Here is a 22,519-nt window from a genome sequence, read left to right as displayed (position 1 = left end):
CATTTCATGCATCCTGATATACTGCTAAGTTACATATTGAATTTAAGAATCTTGTGGCAGTTGACAAATCTTCTCTAGCTGTTCATGTCGCAGTAAATACAAATTACAAATGAAACAAGCTGTATTGTTTACATTTGATTGTTTAAAAGTGAATCTGATTGCTTTTATGGCTATGTATTTGTCACATTAAAAGTGTGTTGCTACTCTTGCTTGTAGTGTTCCTTTTTTTCAGATCCTAAAGACATACCTAAAAAGACAAGTCCTGTGATCAGATCGAGGAAGAGTTGTACTTCCAGTAATGTAACCAAGAATCTAGGTAATTCATTTCTCTTGTTGCTATCATGTCTTTGACCTTTGTTAATGATATGGAATTAATACCACCCAATGTACTGTATTCCTTGAATATGAATTGTAGCTCTAGTAGATTCATTGTATAAGATGATTGTAGTCGCTTCCTATATCAGCATGGCTTATTTTATTTGAAAATCACTTGACATTTGTATTCATCTAATCTTCATATTTCTTTTGAAATCTTGATGCTTTATTATCTTGTTTTCTTTGCTGAAACTCGAAACAAGAAAATAACTGTTTGCCCAGTAACAAATAACCTCTCTGATGATTATGATGCACAGTGGGTTCAGACAATTAAGACAGTACCTTACAGTATGTATACTCCTCAGTGGGAATCAGTTAGAATAATTTATGGTGCCAGGACAAAAGGTTTTAAGAACAGTTCACAAGAGACGTTGAATGAAATTTATAATGAACTATGTGCTAACTTAAAATTTAATCTATTCCATGACAAATTTATGTCATCATTTGAAAATAACATTCCATTAAGCTAGTCAGGAAGGTCATTAAATGGCTTCATAAAAAATCATGGATCACTAAAGGGATTAAAGAATTATGTGAAAAAAGGGAAAGGTATCTGTTGGCAAGAAGAAGTAGAGATTATGAGTAGTTGCACATACAGAAAGTCATCAAAATTGCTAAGAGAAATTAATATAAAAATCAAGGAACATGCACATTATATCAGAAATCAGTATTTGTCACAACAGAATTTAGGCTATATGGAATGCAGTGAAACAAGAACAGGATAATATCACTATTGAACTTAATGGAAGTTTCCCCATAAATGATGAGTCACAGGTAGCAAATATATTTAATAACCATTTCTTAAGGACAAGCAATGTAAGTGAAAAATCACAGCAGTATGTTGAAATGCAACTTTCATAAAATTCAGCCATATGAATGTATCACTAACTTCACTTTCTGAAATTAAGAAAACTGTGTATTCTCTCAAAACTAAAAGCTCATTCGGTTTTGATGGTGTTTCTAATAGACTGCTGAAGTTTTGTTCCCATTTAATAAGCCACGTCCTATCTGAAATATGTAATGCATCACTAAGTGAAGGCATTTTTTTAGAGAGACTGAAATATGCTGTTGTTGAACAGGAGAGGCCTCAATAACTACTGCTCTGTTTCATTGTAGACATCATTTTCCAAAATTTTTGAGAAGGTACTGTATTCTAGAACAATATCTCACCTGTTGTTGTTGTTGTTATGATCTTAAGTCTGAGGAATACTCTGTTACAGCTCTCCATGCTACTCTATTTTGTGCAAGGGTCTTCATCTCTGAATAACTACTGCATCTGACATCCGTCTGTATCAGCTTACTGTATTTATCTCTTAGTCTCCTCTATGACAAATATCTTTGGAAGTGACTTCCTATCACTGAAATGTTGTTAACAAATTTCTGCAGGAATGCTTTACTTGCCATTACCAGTCTATATTTTGTATCCTCTGTGCTTTGGCCATCATCAGTTATTTTGCTGCCCAAATAGGGAAACTCATCTACTGCTTTGAGTGTCTTGTTTTCTAATCTAGATTAGAGATTAGATTAGATTAGATTAGTTTTTCATTCCATAGATCCGTGTTGAGGAGGTCCTCATGGATGTGGAACATGTCACCATTTTTTTAATATATATTTTTAAGCTAAAATAACAATACTAATAGTATGAATATATACAACACATCATTTGTTTCTATTAAAAAATTCATCAATGGAGTAGAAGGAGTTGGCCACTAGTAAGTCTTTCAGGCTTCTTTTAAAGTGATCTCTATTTGAAACTAAATTTTTTATGTTTGCTGGCAAATTATTGAAGATGAGTGTTCCTGAGTAGTGGACCCCTTTTTGAACTAAAGTAAGTGCTTTTAAGTCCTTGTGCAGATCATTTTTTTCCTGGTATTGTATGTATGAATTGAGCTGTTTGTTGGAAAAAGAGATATATTATTTAGGACAAATTTCATTAAGGAGTAAATATACTGAGAGGCAGTAGTTAGTATACCCAGTTCTTTGAAGAGGTTTCTACAAGACGTCCATGAGTTTACTCCACAAATAATACATATTACACGCTTTTGGACACTGAAAATGTTTGTTTGACTTGAAGAGTTACCCCAAAATATTATACCATATGATATTATGAAATGAAAGTAGGCAAATTATGCAAGCTTTTTCACTTTTATGTCGCCTATGTCTGCTAACACTCGAATTGCAAATACAGATTTGTTAAGGTGTTTCTGCAGTTCTGTGGTGTGCTCCTCCCAACTGAATTTATTATCAAGTTGTAATCCCAGGAATTTAAGACTGTCAACCTCTTCTATCTGCTCTTCTTTGTACTTTATGCATATGCTGGGTGGAAACCTCTTACAGGTTCTGAATTGCATATAGCGAGTCTTTTCGAAGTTTAATGTCAGTGAGTTGGCTTTAAACCATTTATTAATATCCATGAAAATATCATTAGCAGATCTTTCTAGAACTACACTCAACATGCTATTTATTGCAATACTTGTGTCATCTGCAAATAAAACGAACTCTGCTTCTGGCAGTGTAACTGATGAGAGATCATTAATGTACACAAGAAAAAGCAATGGCCCTAAGATGGATACTTGTGGGACACCACATGTAATTTCTTCCCATTCTGATGATGACTAATGACTTAATTCACTAGTCCCTTGCACTGACAACCTTTGTTTCCTGTTAGTGAGGTATGACTTGAACCATTTTGCAGCACTGCCCGTGACACCATAGAATTCTAATTTATTTAAAAGGATTTACACAATCGAATGCCTTTGACAAATCACAGAAAATACCTGCTGCTTGTAACTTGTTATTTAATGAAGTAAGTACATTTTCACTGTAGGTGTAAATAGCCTTTTCAATATCAGAACCCTTCAGAAATCCAAACTGTGTTCTTGATAATATATTATTTGTGGTCAGATGGTTGAGAAGCTGCCTGTAGATTACTTTTTCTAAAATTTTTGAGAATGCTGGCAAAAGTGAAATTGGTCTGTAGTTTGATGGCATCTCTTTAACCCCTTTCTTGAATAGAGGCTATTCCCTCATCACCACCTGATTTATTTCAAGTACATTCTATTATCCTTTTTTTGATTTGGTTGATATTCATCTTTTATCCTCCTTCAAGACATTGTCAATTCCATTCATCTGCTTTTCCAAGTCCTTTGCTGTCTGGACATAATTACAATATCATCAGCAAACCTCAAACATTTTTTTATGGTAAGATATAACTGCCATTTGACTATATGATATGCTTTGTTACACAATCTTGATTCGAGCCTTTAGCCATTTTTAAGTGTCAGTAATGTCACAAATCATCTGAATTATGTAAATATATGAGCCTCATCTTTTGTAAGTAAATGCAAGAACATTTTTGTCAAATGTTAATTTACTGATGACTTCCAAGACTTATTAACAGGAAAAAAGTGTGAAATGAAGCAGATGATACACTCCATTTCATTGAGTTACAGCAGCTACACTTTGTTAAATGAAGTGTGAACCTGTGATTTGGTCATCCTTCTTATTTCACAGCCTTTTCCTGTTAATAAGTCATGCAAGTCACCAGCCAATTAGCATATCACAGCAATGTTTTCACTTTTACTTATGACACATCATGTTTATATAACCAAAGATATAAGGATGACTTTTATTCCACACAAGTCAGATGACTTTTCACATTTGTAACTCTTAGCAATGACTAACAACTGATGTAATGAATCATATCATACAGTCCTACGGCAGTCATATCTATCCATAAGTTTTATGTGACTGTGGCTCCACATAAAGGAAAAATCACTCAAAATGTTTATTTCTTCACCCTGAACTTTACTTCCTATTCTAAATTAGTGATAGGCTACAGCCCTATCTCCCTTCCTTCTCAACCATTGCTTCCCTTTCATACCCTTTGACTCTAATATTTGCTGTCTGATTTCTGTACAAATTGTAAGCAGCCTTTCATTCTCTTTACTTTACCCTTGCTACCTTCAGAATTTCAGAGAGTTTATTCCAGTCAATATCTTTCAGAAACTTTCTCCAAGTCTGCAGTCTGCACATGCTGTGAACATAGTTTTTCCTTTCTTTAACCTATCTTCCAACAAGAATCACAGGGACAATATTGCCTCATGTATTCTTACATTTCTCTGGAATCCAACCTTATCTTCCCCAAGATCAACTTCTACCAGTTTTTCCATTCTTCTGAAAAGAATTTGCGTTACACTTCTTGAAATGTGATTTTGTTTCTCCTCTCTCACACATCTTGGACACCCATCTAAGGCTTTTGACTGTGTGAATCACAGTATTCTCCTAGAAAAATGGAAGTTTCATGGACTGATGATGGTATAACCAATCAATGAATAGTGTCATATCCAACCAAAAGAATTCAGAAAGCTGTATTAACTAATTCAACCTATGTATTCTAGGGGCATTATTCTGACTGGGAAGAAATCACCTATGGGGTTATTTATCATTCCTCATATATGTAAACGATCTTTTGTATACTATTGAACAACCAGATGATTTTTTTTTAAATTTTACTTTTTTGCAGATGACAATAGTTCGAGGCGTGTTTTTTAAGTAAGTACTGTTTTGAAATTAAAAAAAGACATACCAAGATATCTCAATAATTTTATTTTTACATGAAAGCCTGTACCTTAATCTACTTTTCTACATTATTTCCATCAATATTGAGGCAAAAAAATGGTTCAAGTGGTTCTAAGCAATATCGGACTTAACATCTGAGGTCATCAGTCCCCTAGACTTGGAACTACTTAAACCTAACTAACCTAAAGACATCACGCACATCCATGCCCGAGGCAGGATTCGAACCTGCGACCGTAGCAGTAGTGCAGTCCTGGACTGAAGCGCCTTGAACCGCTCGGCCACTCCAGCCAGCAATATTGAGGCACTTGTCATAATGTTGTACCAGTATTGAATACCCTCCTCATAGAACTCTGCCACCTGACTTGTTAACCACTGCATTACCAATGTTTTGACTTCGTCATCGTCTTGAAGATGCTGACCATTCAGGTGTTTCTTCAAGTACAGTAACAGATGGTAGTCACTGGGCACAAGATTGGGGCTGTACAGAGGATGATCTAGAAAAGATGTGATGAGATCTTTGATCTGATTCACCACCTGGGGACAGGCATTGTCTTGCAGCAAAATGATGCCCTTGCTCAACTTCCATGGACTGTCTCTTTGATTGTAGTGTGACATAGGCCACCCATGTTTCATCGCCCATAACAATTTGGCTTAAGAAATCATCACTGTTGTTGTGGTACTGCTCAAGGAAAGTCAATGCACGGTCTAAACATTTGGTTTTGTGCACATCTGTCATTATTTTCGGTACCCAACATGCGCACAATTTTTGGTTATTCAAGTGCTCAGTCAGAATGCCATACAAAACACTATGAGAAACATTAGGAAAGTCATCCCACAAGGAGGAAATCGTAAAGTGTCTGTTTTCTCTCACCTTATTGTCCACTTCCTGCACCAAACTCTCATTAACGACCAAAGGGCGTCCACTCCGTTGTTCATCATGCACATTTGTACGACCATCTTTAAATGTTCTCACCCACTTTCCTACCATTCCATCACTCATAATGATTTCTCCATAAACTGCACAGATCTCACGATGAATATCAATTGATTTTAGGCCTTTAGCACTAAGAAATCTTATAACAGCCCATACTTCACAGTCGACGGTTATCTGAGGCATCTTAAACACTCAGTACACAACATAAACAAGGAAGAATCAGACTGTAATGGCGTCAGTGCGTAGATTAAGGTACAGGCTTTCATGTAAAAATAAAATTATTGAGATATCTTAGCATGTCTCTTTTTAATTTCAAATTGGTACTTACTTAAAAAAACACACCTCGTAGCTAGTAATCTAGGAGTTTGACACAAGTGATGAGTGTAACTCATTGCAAAAAAATAATAAATAGGGTGGAAACTTCAAAATTCTTGGATATATATATTGATGAGAAGTTAAACTCTAAAAATCACATTTTGGAACTCCTAAATCAGCTTAGTTCAGTCACATTTGCACTTAGAATCTTTGCAGATCTTATGGGGAGAGACAAATCAATATGTTGCATATTTTGCATATTTTGATTCAATAATTTTCTAGGGTAAGTTACCTTGAAGAAAGAAAGCCTTCATTGCTCAGAAACATGCTGTAAGAATAATATTTGGTGTGCACTTACAATCATATTGTAGACATCTGTTTAAGAAGTTGGGCATTCTGACTACTGCTTCACAGTATTTTGTTCCATCATGAAGTTTTCTGTAAATAATCCAATTCAATTGTTAAATGAGCATATGATGATGATTGTCTGTTATCCCCCAGAGGACAGCAAATTTTGGCTGATGCATGAGTTTGATATTTTTGTGGATATACATAGAGATATTTGATCCAGTTATTGGTTAAGTGGGTGCAGGTGATAGGACATGGAATTATGTGGTTGAAGGTATTATGTGTAGGCAAGGGCTTGTGTGCCAGCTGTTTTAAGTGATATTGTTTCTGTTGTGTAGATGATGTTTTGTGGTGGAAAGTGAAGAGGATATATTGAATGCTAATGAAGTGAAATTATGTTGGTAATTGTATGACTGAGGATGATTGAGTGATGTTAAATGCTCTTTTATGCTGCCACTCCTAATGGTCAGAGGAGAATGGTTAACCAAGTTTCGTTTGACTGTCCAGTGAATTACCAGTTGAACAACAATGTTTTTTTGAGCTGTTTAAGTTGCAACCTTTGTCACCTGTGAACACTTCTTATCAGGTGAGGTTTGTGGTTTCCATACTGGGGAAGCCTCCGACATTTATTGATTGGAACTTTCCTAGACCTCAGGATGCACTACTGATCAGTCTGTCACTACAACCAAGATTTAAGGAGGAGGAGGAGGAGGAGGAGGAGGAGGAGGAGGAGGAGGAGGAGGGGAGGGGGGGGGGGCAATATCACACACTAGCCAAACATTTATTTAATGTGTCTTCTTTGCATTTCATAATCAACTACTAAATAACATCAGAAGCCAACGCCAAGATAAAACCTACAGGTAGCTCATTCATCCTCCAATGTCACATTTCCTGACAGTTGACCACAACAAATCATATTAAAAATAGGTTTTAGACAGATTTTTAATGTGTTGTACATTAGCTTTGCTGCATGCTCAATATTTTTGGCACTTTCATTTCTAAACTTCAGACATTTAATGTTTTGTGTGCTCAAGCTGCAGTGTTTATGATTTTGTGTGATGAAACAGTGGTGTTTCCATGATGTAATGGATCTTATGGCATGATTGGCTGACTTTAGCAACCCAAGCAACCACCATGGCAATTTACACACCGTATTTGTGCTTGTGTATTAGAAAAATATGGATTTCAAGTGGTATTGCACACACAGCCACTTAGCTATTGCCTTGCCTTGCCCTATTAAAACTGCGAATATACCTTCCCCTGGATTGACATTGTTTTGTTCTTGATTCATGTTTACATTGTGCCTGGGTGGTTTTCATCCTAACTGCATGTTCCAAAATTTAACCTGGTAAATTGCACACTGGATTCATATTGTGTTGTTTTCAAACTTGTGGTATGCTGTTGTTATTTACAAGAAAGTAAAACTCACAAAAAAAGACTTGCTAATAACACATGTTACCCAAAGTTGACAAGCAAGGAAGCTAAAGTAATGGGACATATTTTGTGCAAAGGATATATTATTTCACACTTTTACCTCTAGTCATTCATGAAACTCTCACTGGGTGGTGACTCTTACGTTGCTGTACCCTAGTGCACTCTGGCTAGACATTTGCAAACTTATTCTAACCCTAGATAGAATAGCCAATGGCAGAAACAAGTAAACTGTCTAAAACCCTAATACTAAACATCGATTAATGTTGCATCAAAGCATAACAGAGATATATAGAGACAGGGATGCAATAGCAAAGTTTCAGCAACTCTTTTTCATTTCCTTTTAATGTAAGTAGTGGAACGTGAAAATAGTGTGCAGATTGCTTGGACACCCTTAGGCTGAAAGATCAGAGCCATTGCGACATACGTCAGAGCTGTATTCTGAAGAAGTCACTCCCCCAAACGTCTGCTACATGGAGCTAGGTGGCATTTCAAGTTGCTGCCTTTAGATTAGCTACTGCTCATTCAAAAAACATTGTGTGATACCTTGTATCAACAGTTCCAAAAGAATTGACTGATATTATTGAATTCCACGTGGGAAATTTGTGGAATGTTGTTTAATAATTTAATATGTTACTATATAATAATGGTGTGTGACGAGGGCCTCCCATCGGTAGACCGCTCGACTGGTGCAAGTCTTTCGATTTGACGCCACTTCAGCAACTTGTGTGTCGATGGGGATGAAATGATGATGATTAGGACAACACAACACCCAGTCCCTGAGCGGATAAAATCTCCGACCCAGCCGGGAATTGAACCCAGGCCCTTAGGATTGACAGTCTGTTGCACTGACCATTCAGCTACTGGGGGCGGGCAATATGTACCTGAAATCAAACAATGGAAATTCCAGGATGGAATGTAATATGTTACTGATAAGCAGGTGTTGACAGACGTGAAAATTACTGAACTATCAGTTTAGTAAGTCATGGCTGCAATATACTAACATGAATTCTTTACAGATGAATAAGAAAAACTGGTAGAAGAACCTTGGGGAAGATCAGTTTGGATTTCGTAGAAATGCTGGAACACATGAGGCAATACTGACCATACGACTTATCTTAGAAAATAGATTAAGGAAAGGCAAACCTTTGCTTCTAGCATTTGTAGACTTAGAGAAAGCTTTTGACAATGTTGGAATAATTTCTTTCAAATTCTGAAGGTAGCAGTGGTAAAATACAGGGAGTGAAAGGCTATTTACAATTTGTACAGAAAGGGTTGTAGCCTATCCCCGACGTTATTCAATCTGTATTTTGGGCAAGCACAATTTGTGGCACAACTTGACTAGAAGAGGGATCGGTTGGTAGGACATATTCTAAGGCATCAAGGGTTCCCCAGTTTAGTATTGGAGGGCAGTGTGGACGGTAAAAGTCATAGAGGGAGACCAAGAGATGAATACACTAAACAGATTCAGAAGGATGTACGTTGCAGATGGGACTGGGAGATGAACAAGCTTGCACTGGATAGAGTAGCAACGAGAGTTGCATCAAACCAGTCTCTGGACTGAAGACAACAACGACAACAACAACTGAGAAATTTATTTTAATGTATATTTTGAAATGGCTCTGCCGCAGAGTCTTTAATTATTATCCATGTCTAATCCTTATAAAAAAAGGGGGATGCATGGTGCAAACACAATGCCTGGCCTAGCTGTCACCTTGCAATAACCCAGCAATGCTTCTCTTCCCTTTCTTCATCTTGTCTGCCTTAATTAGGTCCAGTTGCATATGGTGTAAGTTTTAAGAGAGTATAAAAAGTGTTTAACTTTGTGGTAAACTGTTCCATTTTCTTTTCAAAAGATACTTTGTCTATTGCATGTGTTTTAAGCTGTAGTTTTCTCTAACAATTTATGTGAGGCAACGTTTTTGTTCAGTTCACTATTGTATTTTGCATAAGTTTCAAATAGTCATGGACATTAGAAATCTTAACAGAAAGGATCTCATTCTTTTTTTAAAGAACCAACACAAGTGAAAAAAAATGCAAGATATGATGTGTTTAATGGCACCCTTTCTCATCTATTGTACACATCTTTGTCATTTGATGATATCAGGTCTTTTGCATTATTCAGTTTTGTTGTAGAATGTTATACTGTGTTTCCCTTGTTGATCTCTTTTGTTGACAAGGATTTTGCATTTCTTTTGAACGAATGCTATAAATATGCCTTTCTACATAAGTGTCCTTATGCTGCTACTTTTTTCAAGTCTGCTTTGTAGATCATTTCATTTTTTCATCAGATACAGAAAATACAGAATGTATAACCTCTCTTTGTTATGTCTATTCTGTTTGTCTTTTATTGTGTACTGGGCTGTTATACTTCAAATTTTCATTTAATTTTTGTAACTAGTGTTCCACTGCTCTGCATGTTCATCTGCTCTGCATGTTGCACTGCTCTGCTGATAAGCTAAGTCCATTGTCTGTTCAGAAGCATTTGTTTCCATTCTTTTCTTCAAAAGCACCAGTAATAAAAGTTAAAACATTTTATGTGTATTTTTAAATCTTAAGTATGAATACACTAAGCAGATTCAGAAGGATGTAGGTTGCAGCAGGTACTGGAAGATGAAGAAGCTTGCACAGGATAGAGTAGCATGGAGAGCTGCATCAAACCAGTCTCATGACTGAAGACTACAACAACAACAACATTGAACTGATTATCATCTGCATTCCTTTATGATATTCTCTTACCCTCTGACCGATGAAAATAATAAACATCTCTTTTGTGCTGATCAGTCTTAACCAGCAAAATTTTCATCTGGAACTGAAGATGCAGTATTCATTGACGTCTTCGTGTTTTTTCTTTTCTTTTCTTTTCTTTTTTTTTTTTTTAAAACTCCATAAATGGTTGTTAACATTTCCTGAGTTTGAGGTAGCTGAGATTGTTCGCAGACTCTGACTGGAAGCTACTGAAATCTTAAACTACATAAAGACTGGTCTCTTACTCTGCTACAGACTGTACAGAAAACCTACAAGCACCATCTTCCACTATCAAGCAAAACAACTTAATTCTACTCTAAGCATGTTTTCATGAAGGACACACAAGGTCACGACTGTAAAATACTTGATGTTGATTGACAGATTTTAACAGGGGAGCTAAAACAGCTTAGGTCTGCCTGCACCAAAACTAGGTTTATTGTGTGGTATTGCTCCCTAACATCTAGTAAAGCCAGCCAGTTCCCTTAAATAGTGCAAGGAGTCCCTCTACCAGTTTTTCGTTAGACACAATTTCTTCAGGTCTAGTTGTCCCGAAGATTCTGTATCTTTTACTCTCCAATGCCATGCATTCAAAGATTAGGTGTGATTCAGTTTCTTCACCCTCATCACAGATCGTACATTTAGGGTCCTCTTCTGTTATACCCGTTGTGTGTAGGTGTTCTTTGAAATTTCCGTGGCCAGTCATCAGTCAGTCATTAGTTTGATCTCTTTCCTGTTCAATCCCAGGATTACAGAGCTTCTTTTAAAACATGGCATGGGCATCATTATCTTACCATGCTTTTGTTTATGGACCTTGGTCCAATATCCTATGTGCTGTTTCCTAAGCCAGTTCCATATTTCTAATTTGATCGTAGCTTTGGTGATTGTCAGGACAGGTTCTGGTCCAATAAATGGTATTGTTGCCCCCATCCTAGCCAATCTATTGGCTTGTTCATTGCCACAGATCCCTGAGTGGCCAGGGACCCACACTAGCTTCCCCCTAGCTCCACCAGAGCCCTGTGGAAATCTGCAACAATCTTAGATCTTGTTGCAGGAGCTGCCAATGATTTCAGGACTGCTTGGCTGTCTGAATAGATGTAGATTCTATGGTCATTGTAGCACCTGTGCGTACTCTCCTCCACACAAGCCCTGATTGCAGTAATTTCAGCTTGGAATACAGAGGCCAGTTTCCCTAGAGAGATGATGCTCTCCAGTCTTGGCTGAACCCTGTACAACCCTGCCCCAACACCTTGGTCTGTTGTCGACCCATCGGTGAACCAAATGATGTCCCCCCGTACAGTGTCGAACTGTTTTCTCTCACTGCTCCCTACTTGCAATTATTATGTTGTAAGGCTTGTCGAAGCAGTTGGGAGTTATTATATAGTCGGCAGGCATTTCCCCAGCCATACCTATATTTACCTCACTCACTATGTTAGTGCGCAATTCTGGATAGCCAAATGAGACCCAGTTTTGGGCAGTAAGTCTGTGTGCCCCAGCTGCTGCCTCCATCTTAACTCAAAGGCGAAGTGGAGGCATATCTGGCATGGCTTCCATTCCAGCGGTTGGTGTGCTGCTAATTCCACTCGTTATGGCTAAGCAGGCCAATCTCTGCACCTTAGCAAGCTCCTTAGCACCAACCCGCTGTTCTACCTTCTTCCACCACACTATGGCCTCATAGGAAATCCTAGGGCTAACCACTGTGGTATATATCCAGTGCATACCCCTGGGGCTTAGGCCCCAGTTTTTGCCACAAACACTCCTAGTACTCACTAAAGTACTTTTTGCCTTGGAGCAGATGCTCTTAATATGAAGGGTCCAAGTTAGCTTCTCATCCAAGGTTACCCCTAAATATTTCACTATCACCTTTACAGATAGAGCTTCATCAAAGAGCTTTAGATTCCAACTTGCATGGTGAATATGTCTCTTCGTAAATGGCACCATAACAGTCTTCTTAGGATTAATTCTCAGATCCTGTTTAATGCACCATTTTTGCACAATGTCCAACTCTCATTGTTCCATATTCCTGGCTGTGTCAGTGAATTTGCCAAGTATTACTATGACAAGGTCATATGTGTGTCCTTGGCAGAAGCATTATCTGGAATTTAGTTCCTCAATTAGTTCATTCACCACTAGATTCCACAATAGAGGAGACAAAACTCCTCATTGTGGGCAGCCTTTAGTGGTCTTAATTACCATCTTTTCATTCCTCATGGTAGCTTCTACCTTCTTTCCACTAAGCATGGCCCTGATCCACCTACATGTAGTGGGCCCCAGATCATGCACCTCTGCTGTCCTTACCATGGAATCGAAGGTCGTGTTGCTGAAGGCCGCCTCGATACCCAGGAAGATGCAGAGGGCTATTTCTTGGAAGTGAATTACTTTTTCCACCTTCCCAACAAGTTGATGGAGAGCTTTCTCACATGATTTACCTGGTTGGTATGCGTGTTGGTTCAGGTGTAGAGGGACCCTACTTAGCCTCCTCCCCCCAAGACATACATTAACCAGCGTTTCCAATGTTTTGAGAATGAGGGAGAACAGACTGATTGGTCTCATATCCCTGGCCTTGGTATGATCAATTCTCCCTGGCTTTCTTCACTGCTCTCCAGGCATTGGGAATGATTGCTACTGCTAGGCTAACCCTGAATAGCCTGCATAGAACTCCTATAAGATTTCCTCCTGCCTGTTGCAGGAGAGCTGGAAAAATTCCATCTGGGCCAGGTGACTTGAACTGTTGGAATGTTCCCACTGCCCACTGGATTTTGTTGAAGTTCACACACTCTTTGGCTGATTCCCATTTCTTTCTTCAAGTGCCTGAGAACCGTTGTCTCTCTGGGATCACATACTGGTCTGTGTTGTCTGGCAGAGCATATTGAGGAAAGTGAGTTTTGAGGAGCAATTCCAGTGCCTCATGTGCTGTCCTTGTATATTACCCATCCTCCTTCCTCAACGTACCTCCTGGATTGGTTGGTACTCTAGTGAGAATCTTGTGAACTCTGGCTTGTGCTGCTGTGTCCTCCACTTCCTAACAGAATGCCTCCTACGTGTGTCTTATTGCAAGATTGTAATTAACAAGGGCCTTATGATATTTAGCCCATTGTCCTTTACGTCTCACAATATTAAACAGTCTCCATAGCTGTTATCTTAGTGTTTCCAGTTAGTTATTCCACCAAGGAATACTCCTATTTGTGCACTTCCTGGTGATTGTGCAGTTGTCCTGATATGAGGTCACTATGGCACAGGTAAGAGCCTCTGCCACTTCCTCAAATTCTACTGGCTTCCTTATCAAGGTTTTAATTTCCGTAAGTCTAGGTCAAGATCCCTCCTATATGTCTCCCAGTGTGTTTTCCTGGGATTCCTATAGGCCATGGTCTGTCTCATTCCCATTTCAACCTAGAATTTAATGTACATGTGGTCCAATGAGGATGGCTCCAGTACCACATGCCATTGTTTGACATAGCTACCCGTCGTCATGGAGCCAAATGTTATGTCAATTACTTCTTCCCTTCTGCTATTTCTGAATGTAGGTTCATTGCCCCTATTCAGGACCTCTAAGTTGTTAGCTAAGAGAAATTCAAGAAGGTACTCACTTCTACTGTTGGTGTCCTTGCTGCCCCACACTAGGTTGTGGGCAGTGGCATCGCATCCCTCCACCAGTTGATCACCTTGCTAACGGCAAGTCTCTACCAGTCTCCTCACATCCAAGGGAGAGGGAGAGCTGTCTTCGTAAGGAAGGTATGCTGAGGCCAAAATAATTTCGCTCGTGATACTTTCCTCACATAGCTGCATTTTGATGGTTACTAAGTCCCTTGAGCAGAAATCCATCATTGGCATGAAAGAAATGCCATTTCTACCATAGGTGCATGTTCTGGAGTCTCTTAGATTCCTAGCATAGATCAGTTTACCTCCAGTGCCTCCGAGGCTCAATACACCTGCTTTGTATAAATAGGGTTCTTGTATCAGGGCTAATTCCACTTCCTGTCTTCCCAGGCAGTGGCTCAGGGCAGCAGAGGTCCCACTACTGTGCTGCAGTTTAATCTGCAGCACCTCCAGGCTCCGTCTTACTGCCATTTTTGAGGTCTTTGAGAACCCTGACAGTGACCTGCGAGAACCGTAAAAACAGTTTCAGCTCCTGCTCCTGCATCGCCTTCAGGGACTTCTCACCAAGCTCCACCACCAGGGTTCATCCTTCTGGAGCAACCTTCTGGTTAATCATTCTCCAGTCTTCTGTCAGGACTTTTGGGTTTTGGGCCCCTATTTTCCCAAACAGAGGATTGGGAGAGACTTCCTTAAGGATCTTAGGTACCCATAATTATATTTTTTCAGTCTTAAGATCCGCTGCCATCTTGACCAGCAGCTTCGCATCTTCCCATGGGGATATCATGGGCACCTTGTCCTAGAGCCATTCTACTGTGTGCATCTCCTCACAGACAAAAATGAGTGCACCACAATCTAGATAGACGCTCCTGAAGTTGGGACCTGGGCCAGCTAATGGCGGAATATCTACCTCTGTTAATATTATATTGTTTAAAACGAATTTGGTTATTTCTTTATCTTACTGTTTATCACAAGAAAAGTATAGTTGTTCTCCATGTCATGGGCTTAGTATTATTCTTTGCATAGCCTAAAGTCATACCTAAGAAATCTCTTTATATTACAAGAACCATGAAAAGTTCTGCCAATGAAAAAGCCAAGAAGATAGACAAAAGTCATTTCTCGCAATGTTGCTATCAAAGTTTGGAGCTTTGCCAGTGTTATAGCATGGATACTACCCATTGTGCTGTATTCATAGAGATTTAATGTTTGTTTTGTTGCATTCAGGGAGAGGCAGATGACTGTAGTGGGTGCCAAGATTAGTGCTGGTTATTTTATTTGCAGAAGTCATTATTATTGAGTTTACCTGTCCATCAGGGTCCTTGAGCAATCTGGGACTCATTCTGATAACATTGATCTTTTAGCAAACTTATTGTGAATAACAAATTCAGTTTAAGACTATATGAAGTTTGACATTATTGAAGTAGTGGTGTAGTACATATGACATCTTATTGTTCATCAGCTTGGTTCATCAACATCAAAACATTTCCAGGTATTACAGACAGGGAGATATGCTCTTTTAGACAATCACTGTGAGTCAAAAACTGGCTTTAGTATGTACATGAAATATTTGGAGTATGGTTACACTGTCTATAAATCTGTAAGAGTATGAGGGAATGGAGATCTCTTCTGAACAGCATGTTGCAGGCGTCCCAGATATGCTCAATAATGCTCATGTCTTGGGAGTTTGGTGGCCAGTGGAAGTGTTTAAAATCAGAAGAGTGATCCTGGAGCCACTCTAGCAATTCTGGATGTGTGGGGTGTCACATTGTTCTGCTGGAATTGCCAAATCCGTCAGAATGCACAATAGACATGGATGGATGCAGGTGATCAGACAGGATGCTTATGTATGTGTCACTGGTCATAGTCATATCTAGACATATCAGGGGTCCTATATCACTCCAACTGCACAGGTCCCACACTATCACAGAGCCTGCACCAGCTTGAACAGTCCCCTGCTGACATGCAGCGTCCATGGATTCATGAGGTTGTCTCTATACCCATACACAACTATCCACTCGATACAGTTAGACCAGGCAACATGTTTCCAGTCAGCAACAGTCCAGTGTCAGTGTCTATAGGCCAAGGCGAAGTGTAAAGCTTTGTGTCGCGCAGACATCAAAGGTACACGAATGGGCCTTCAGCTTTAAAAGCCCATATCAATGATGTTTCATTGAATGGTTCACATGCTGATACTTATTGATGGCCCAGTGTTCAAGTCTGCAGCAATTTGCGGAAATCTTGCACTTCTGTGACCTTGAACGATTCTCTTCAGTTGTCATTGGTTGTGTTCTTGTAGGATCTTTTTCTAGCTTCAACAATGTTAGAGATTTGATGTTTTACCAGATTCCTGATATTCAAGGTACACTTTTGAAATGGTCATATGAGAAATTCCCCACTTCATCATTACCTCAGAGATGCTGTGTCCCATCACCCATGTGCTGACTGTAACACCAGATCCAAACTCACTTAAATCTTGATAACCTGCCATTGTAGCAGCAGCAAACAGTCTAACAACTGTGCCAGACACTTGTTGTCTTATGGAGACGTTTCTGATTGCAGTGCCGTATTCTGCCTGTTTATATATCTCTGTATTTGATCACGAAAGCCTATACCAGCTCCTTTGATGCTTCAGTGTATTATAAATTGGGTGAGTGGACTTATTCTGTAGCAGTTTATGAGGATTAACTATTGATTGTCTCATAGCTGCTACACTTTGTTAATGTATATATTTCAGCTTACTTTTACCGTGGCTGGTTCTGTTGTTTTTGTTAGGATATGCTTTCCGAGTCCAAATGACCTCATTTTATACATTCTGATAGAACAACGTGTTATGCATTGAATCAAAGATTTTTAGGGCTACTGTCATATCTTTTCTCGCTGGTCATAAAGGTCTAACTACAAATTAATGACGAAAGGACTCTCAGTTCAATGAGTAAAGTAATTTTTTTTTACAGAGCCTCAAGATGTAACTAAGAAGATAAGCCACTTGACTAGAACCACAAAAAGTCCTCCTTCGGTTGATGAAACCAAGAAACTAGGTAATTCATTACAGTTATTGTTGCTATCATAGCTTGGACCTTACTTAGTGATATGAAATGAATGTCTCCCTATGTACTGTATTGTGTGAATATGAATGGTAGCTCTAGTGGATTCAGAGAAAGTTAGATGTTGTAGTAGTTTCCCATATCAGCGCAGCTTTTTCATTTGCAAATCTTGTTATCTATGTGTTCAACAGTGTAGGAAAAGACAGATTACTACTTACCATGAAGAAGACACATGGTAAGTAGTATTAAATGACAATTAAAAGACACTTACATAAAGCGTTCGGCCACAGCCCTCATAAGTAAAAGAGAGACATGTTATAACTTCAAGTTGAATAAATATATTTCAAGGACGATGCAATACATGAAAGTCACAGATCAAGTAAACAGAGTAAGACGTGTGTCACTTTAACAGTCAAATCACAACTGAGTCTGAGTCTAGCGGCCGCTGGCTGGCTGGCCGCTTAGTTGGCGCTGCTGCTGCGTGGCTGGCAGACAGCGCCGCATGTAGATGATGCGTGTAACTGCACAGCGGCACTTTGAAAGATTGCCGAGTCACAACACTTTCCCCCCTTTGAAGTCTTTGCACAGGTCTTGATGGAGGTGGCCTGTAGATTTCTAATGTCCATAGGTGTTGTTTGACTGGCCGTAAAGTCTCAAGGGCTTCCCGTACAAATGGAAGTGTCCCCAATGATAACAGGTTGAGATGACAGGAGACATGGTGGTCAAATCTGCTGGGGCCCCATGCACCAATCTGCCCATTGTGGCAAGTCCAGTTGTTATAACAGGAGACATGGGCGATGTGTCCACGTCCATAGGAGAAGGAGGCGAGTAGAGTTGCTCCGACAGATGATGGTCATCTGGTTCCTGCATGGGCACGTCTCCTGGTGGCATCAGTTCTTGTGCTGGCACTGATATGATGGTGAGAGGACTGTGTTGTGAGTAATGAGAGATTCCAGGATCTCGAGCATCAGGTAGAGCCAAAGGTGATGTAGTGGTATCCGGAACAGGCGTTGCTGGCACATGAGGCCGAAGCTGGTCCGAATGAGGCACTGCAACACCCGTGTCCATCTGGATTTCATACAGGCATCAGCCACGGTTTCGTAAGATGCGTCCAGGACTCCATTTTGGCCGCCTGCCATATCCCCGTACCCATACAAGGTCGCCGGTGGTGAACTGGCCGAGCGAACGCACCCTCAGCCATGAGGTGGAAGGCTGCAGAAGATGAAGTAGCGTGCGGGGCTGTCGGCCATGTAAGAGCTCAGCTGGGCTGTGGTCGCCCATGGGGATGAAACGGTAAGAAGGCAGAAATTGGAGAAGTGCATCATCAGCAGCAGAAGTAGTCAGGAGTTTCCTCATCTGAGCCTTAAATGTCAGTCATTCAGCCTCACCATTTGACTGTGGATGGAACGGAGGGGCCATGACATGCATGTTGCCGTGACGGGCACTAAAATCCACAAAATCGGAAGAGGTGAATTGTGGACCATTATCAGTAACAAGAGTAGAGGGAAGGCCTTCCAAAGAGAAACCGTGAGCTAGAGCATTGGTGGTTGCCGTGGTGGTAGGCGACGTGCAAAGGACAATGAAAGGAAAGTAAGAGTAGGCATCAATAACGAGAAGCCAATAATTACCTAAAAAACGTCCCGCAAAGTCAGTATGAATACGCTCCCAGGGATTCTCAGGCGAAGGCCACGGTGACAAAGATGACTTCAGGGCAGCGGCCTGTGGTGCACAAGGGCCGCAGGCAGCGAGCATGTGTGCGATTTCAGAGTCAATGCTGGGCCAGTACACATGACGGCATGCCAGAGATTTTGTGTGAGTGACACCCCAGTGCCCTTGGTGAAGGAGGCGCAAGACCGAAGCATGCAAAGACGCAGGTACCACAACACGCAGCAAAGTAATTTTGGTGGTAATGAGGATAACACCATCCCTAGCCGTGAGGTGGTAACGCAAAGCGTAGTAGTTCCACAGTGTATCAGACATCTTAGCGGACAGACGATCTGGCCAACCCTTCTGAATACAGCATAAAACCCGGGAGAGGGTAGGGTCAGAACCCGTAGCAGCCGCCAGCCTGTCCCCAGTGATGGGGAACCCATCCACAACTCGCTGCTCAGCAACATCTAGGGAAACACAAAAGTTCGTCCCTATCGAATGCCAGATCAAGTCTCATGGGAATGCAAGACAGTGCATCAGCATTTGCATGTTGAGCCATCAGCCAGAAATGAATCTCATAATTGAAACGAGACAAGTAAAGAGACCAACGCTGGAGGTGGCGTGCAGCCTTGTCGGTAAGTGACATTGATGGATGAAACAAGGAAACAAGTGGTTTGTGATCCATAACAAGATGAAATTTGGATCCATAGAGAAAAACACCAAACTTATGAAGAGCATAAATAATGGCCAAAGTTTCTTTTTCAATTTGAGAATACTTTTGTTGGTCATCCGTGAGCGTTCTGGAGGCATAAGCAATGGGTTGTTCAGAATCATCAGAAAAACAGTGTGCAAGGACTACGCCAACCCCATGTTGAGAGGTGTCAGTGGCAAGAACAAAATGATCGCCAGGTCGATAAGCAGCCAGGCACGGGGTCTGTTTCAGCATGGTCTTCAATTTCTTGAAAGCCGAATCACATGACGTGGACCAGTCAAAAGGCATGTTTTTATGCAACAGGCGATGCAACGGCTGAACTACTGAAGCAGCAGATGGTAAAAACTTGTGATAGTATGCTATTTTCCCCAAGGCCTGCAGTTCCTTAACAGATATAGGGTGAGGAAGTGCATCACTCGCAGCGACAGTTTGCTGAAGCGGGCGAATACCATCCAGAGAGAGTTGAAACCCCTACTACATGATAGATGCCTGAAAAAATTTTGATTTCTGAAGATTACACTTAATACCGGCAGTCTGTAAGATGTGGAAAAATGTGCAGATATTCTGAAGATGTTCTTCAGTGGTGGAGTCAGTGACAACAATGTTGTCCATGTAATTTATACACCTCGGGACAGTGAGCAATAATTGTTCCAAGAATCGCTGAAAGAGAGCAGGGGCGCTGGCAACCCTGAATGGCAATCATTGGTACTGATAGAGGCCGAAAGGCGTGTTAAGGACCAGAAACTGCCGGGAAGCAGCATCAAGAGGAAGCTGATGATAAGCTTCATACAGGTCAAGTTTAGAAAAATACTGGCTCCAGCAAGTTTAGTGAACAATTCTTCAGGTCAAGGCATGGGGTAAGTGTCGATAAGGCATTGAGCATTTACAGTGGCTTTGAAATCACCACAGAGACAAATATAACCATTTGGCTTAGCAACGACTACGACAGGAGAGGACCACTCACTGGAAGTGACAGGAAGCGAGACCCCTGAAGCAGTGAGACGATCCAGCTCCCGTTTGACTTGATCATGAAGGGCCACAGGAATGGGCCGAGCCCGAAAAAACTTAGGCCGAGCAGTGGGTTTGAAGGTGATATGAGCTTCAAAGTCGTTTGCACGGCCTAACCTAGGAGAAAAAGGGGACAAAAATGTCGTCAACAAGGAATGCAATTGAGCATAAGGAATAGCATCAGAGACGATATTGACAGACTCATCTATGGAGAACCCAAAAACGCGAAAGGCATTGAAACCAAAAGGATTCTCCGCGTTACTATGGTCAACCACAAATATGGAAACAGTGCGAACGACAGATTTGTAAGCTACCTCAGCTTCAAATTGTCCCAAGAGAGAAATCTTCTGTTGACAATTTCTACTAAGGCCGTGAAGTTCAGCAGCCCAAGTGTGGTAGGATTGATTTGATTGTTTTTGACAATGATAAAAGGCAACACAAGAGGCTACCACATGCGTTTGCTTTTGAAAATAGACGGACAGAAGTGACCACATTTCTTAGGACAAAGATGCAGTATCTTTCAAAGGAACCAATTGCAACAACAACCGATACATTTTAGGTGAAATCCATGAAAGGAACAGAGACTTACATGTTTGGTCGTCCGCGACATGAAATGCCAAGAAGTGCTGTCGAAGAAGTTTTTTGTAATCAGACCAGTCTTCCACTGTCTCGTCGTAAGGAGGTAGAGACAATGACAAAGGTCGCCCCACATTTGATGCCGCGATGAAATCACAAATCACATTTGTGAGAAGCGTTTGCTGTTCTATGAGACCTTGCAATAGTTGCTCTAAAGTAGCCATGGAAACACGGGGGTCAACGATGAGAAAGAAAAATTCACTACCTCGTCGCCAATTGTTATAACTTCATGTTGAACAAATATATTTCAAGGACAACACAATACATGAAATTCACAGATCAAGTAAACAGAGTAAGACGTGTGTCACTTTAACAGTCAAATCATAACTTAGTCCGAGTCTAGCGGCCGCTGGCTGGCAGGCAGCACCGCATGTAGAAGACGCGCATAACTGCGCGGCGGCACTTTGAAAGATCGGCGAGTCACCACAAGACACACACCATTCATAAACATAAGCAAGTACACCTCATGCATGACTGCTAACTCCAGCACCTCAGGCTGTAACGTAACTATCATGTGGAAAGCAAGCAGCAATCTGGAGGGAATGGGGAAGGGAAGGGATAGAAGTGTATGGCTGGGGGAGAGATGAATGCTGTCTGGTGGAGTGTGCAGGGACTAGAATGCTAACGTGTAGTGTCAGAACATTGTGGGGCAGGGACATACGGAAAAAAGGAGCAAAAAAAGGAGAGAAGTGGGGAAAGATTGGCAGATGTGTTGGCAGAGGGTGACAAATAAACAGGGTTGAAGACGAGAGTGAGGAGAAGATGGTGGGATAGAGGGGGAGGAAACTGTTGGGCAGAGGGTGTGGGGACCGTAGTTATCATAGATTGAGACCAGGATAATTAAGGGAGTCAAGAATGTGTTGTAAGGATAACTCCAATCTGCACAGTTCAGGAAAACTGACAGTGGAGGGAAGGATACAGATGGCTCGGGTGGTGAAGCAGCCACTGAAATAAAGTGTGTTATGTTCAGCTGCATGTTATGCCACAGGGTGGTCTAATTTGCTCTTGGGCACAGTTTGGCAGTGGCCGTTCATCCTCGTGAACAGCTGCTTGGTAGTTATATCAATACAAAAAGCTGTGCAGTGATTTGACAGAGCTGGTAAATGACATTGCTGCCTTGACAGGTGGCTCGGCCCATGATGGGTG

At 40.7% G+C, this 22,519-nt stretch overlaps 1 protein-coding gene across 1 annotated transcript in view; it reads left to right on the top strand.

The window, feature by feature from the left end:
- The window catches only part of LOC126336283 (trans-Golgi network integral membrane protein 2-like), a 185,865-nt gene that overhangs the window by 72,354 nt on the left and 90,992 nt on the right, over window positions 1-22,519 (top strand). The window contains exons 6-7 of the mRNA XM_049999805.1: window positions 233-316; window positions 17,278-17,361. Of these exons, the coding sequence (XP_049855762.1) occupies window positions 233-316; window positions 17,278-17,361 (168 nt within the window). The remainder of the gene's footprint in view (window positions 1-232; window positions 317-17,277; window positions 17,362-22,519) is intronic.

Source organism: Schistocerca gregaria, chromosome 2 (assembly GCF_023897955.1).
Source record: "Schistocerca gregaria isolate iqSchGreg1 chromosome 2, iqSchGreg1.2, whole genome shotgun sequence".
Classification (NCBI taxonomy): Eukaryota; Metazoa; Arthropoda; class Insecta; order Orthoptera; family Acrididae; genus Schistocerca; species Schistocerca gregaria.
This window is presented reverse-complemented; position numbering and strand designations above follow the sequence as displayed.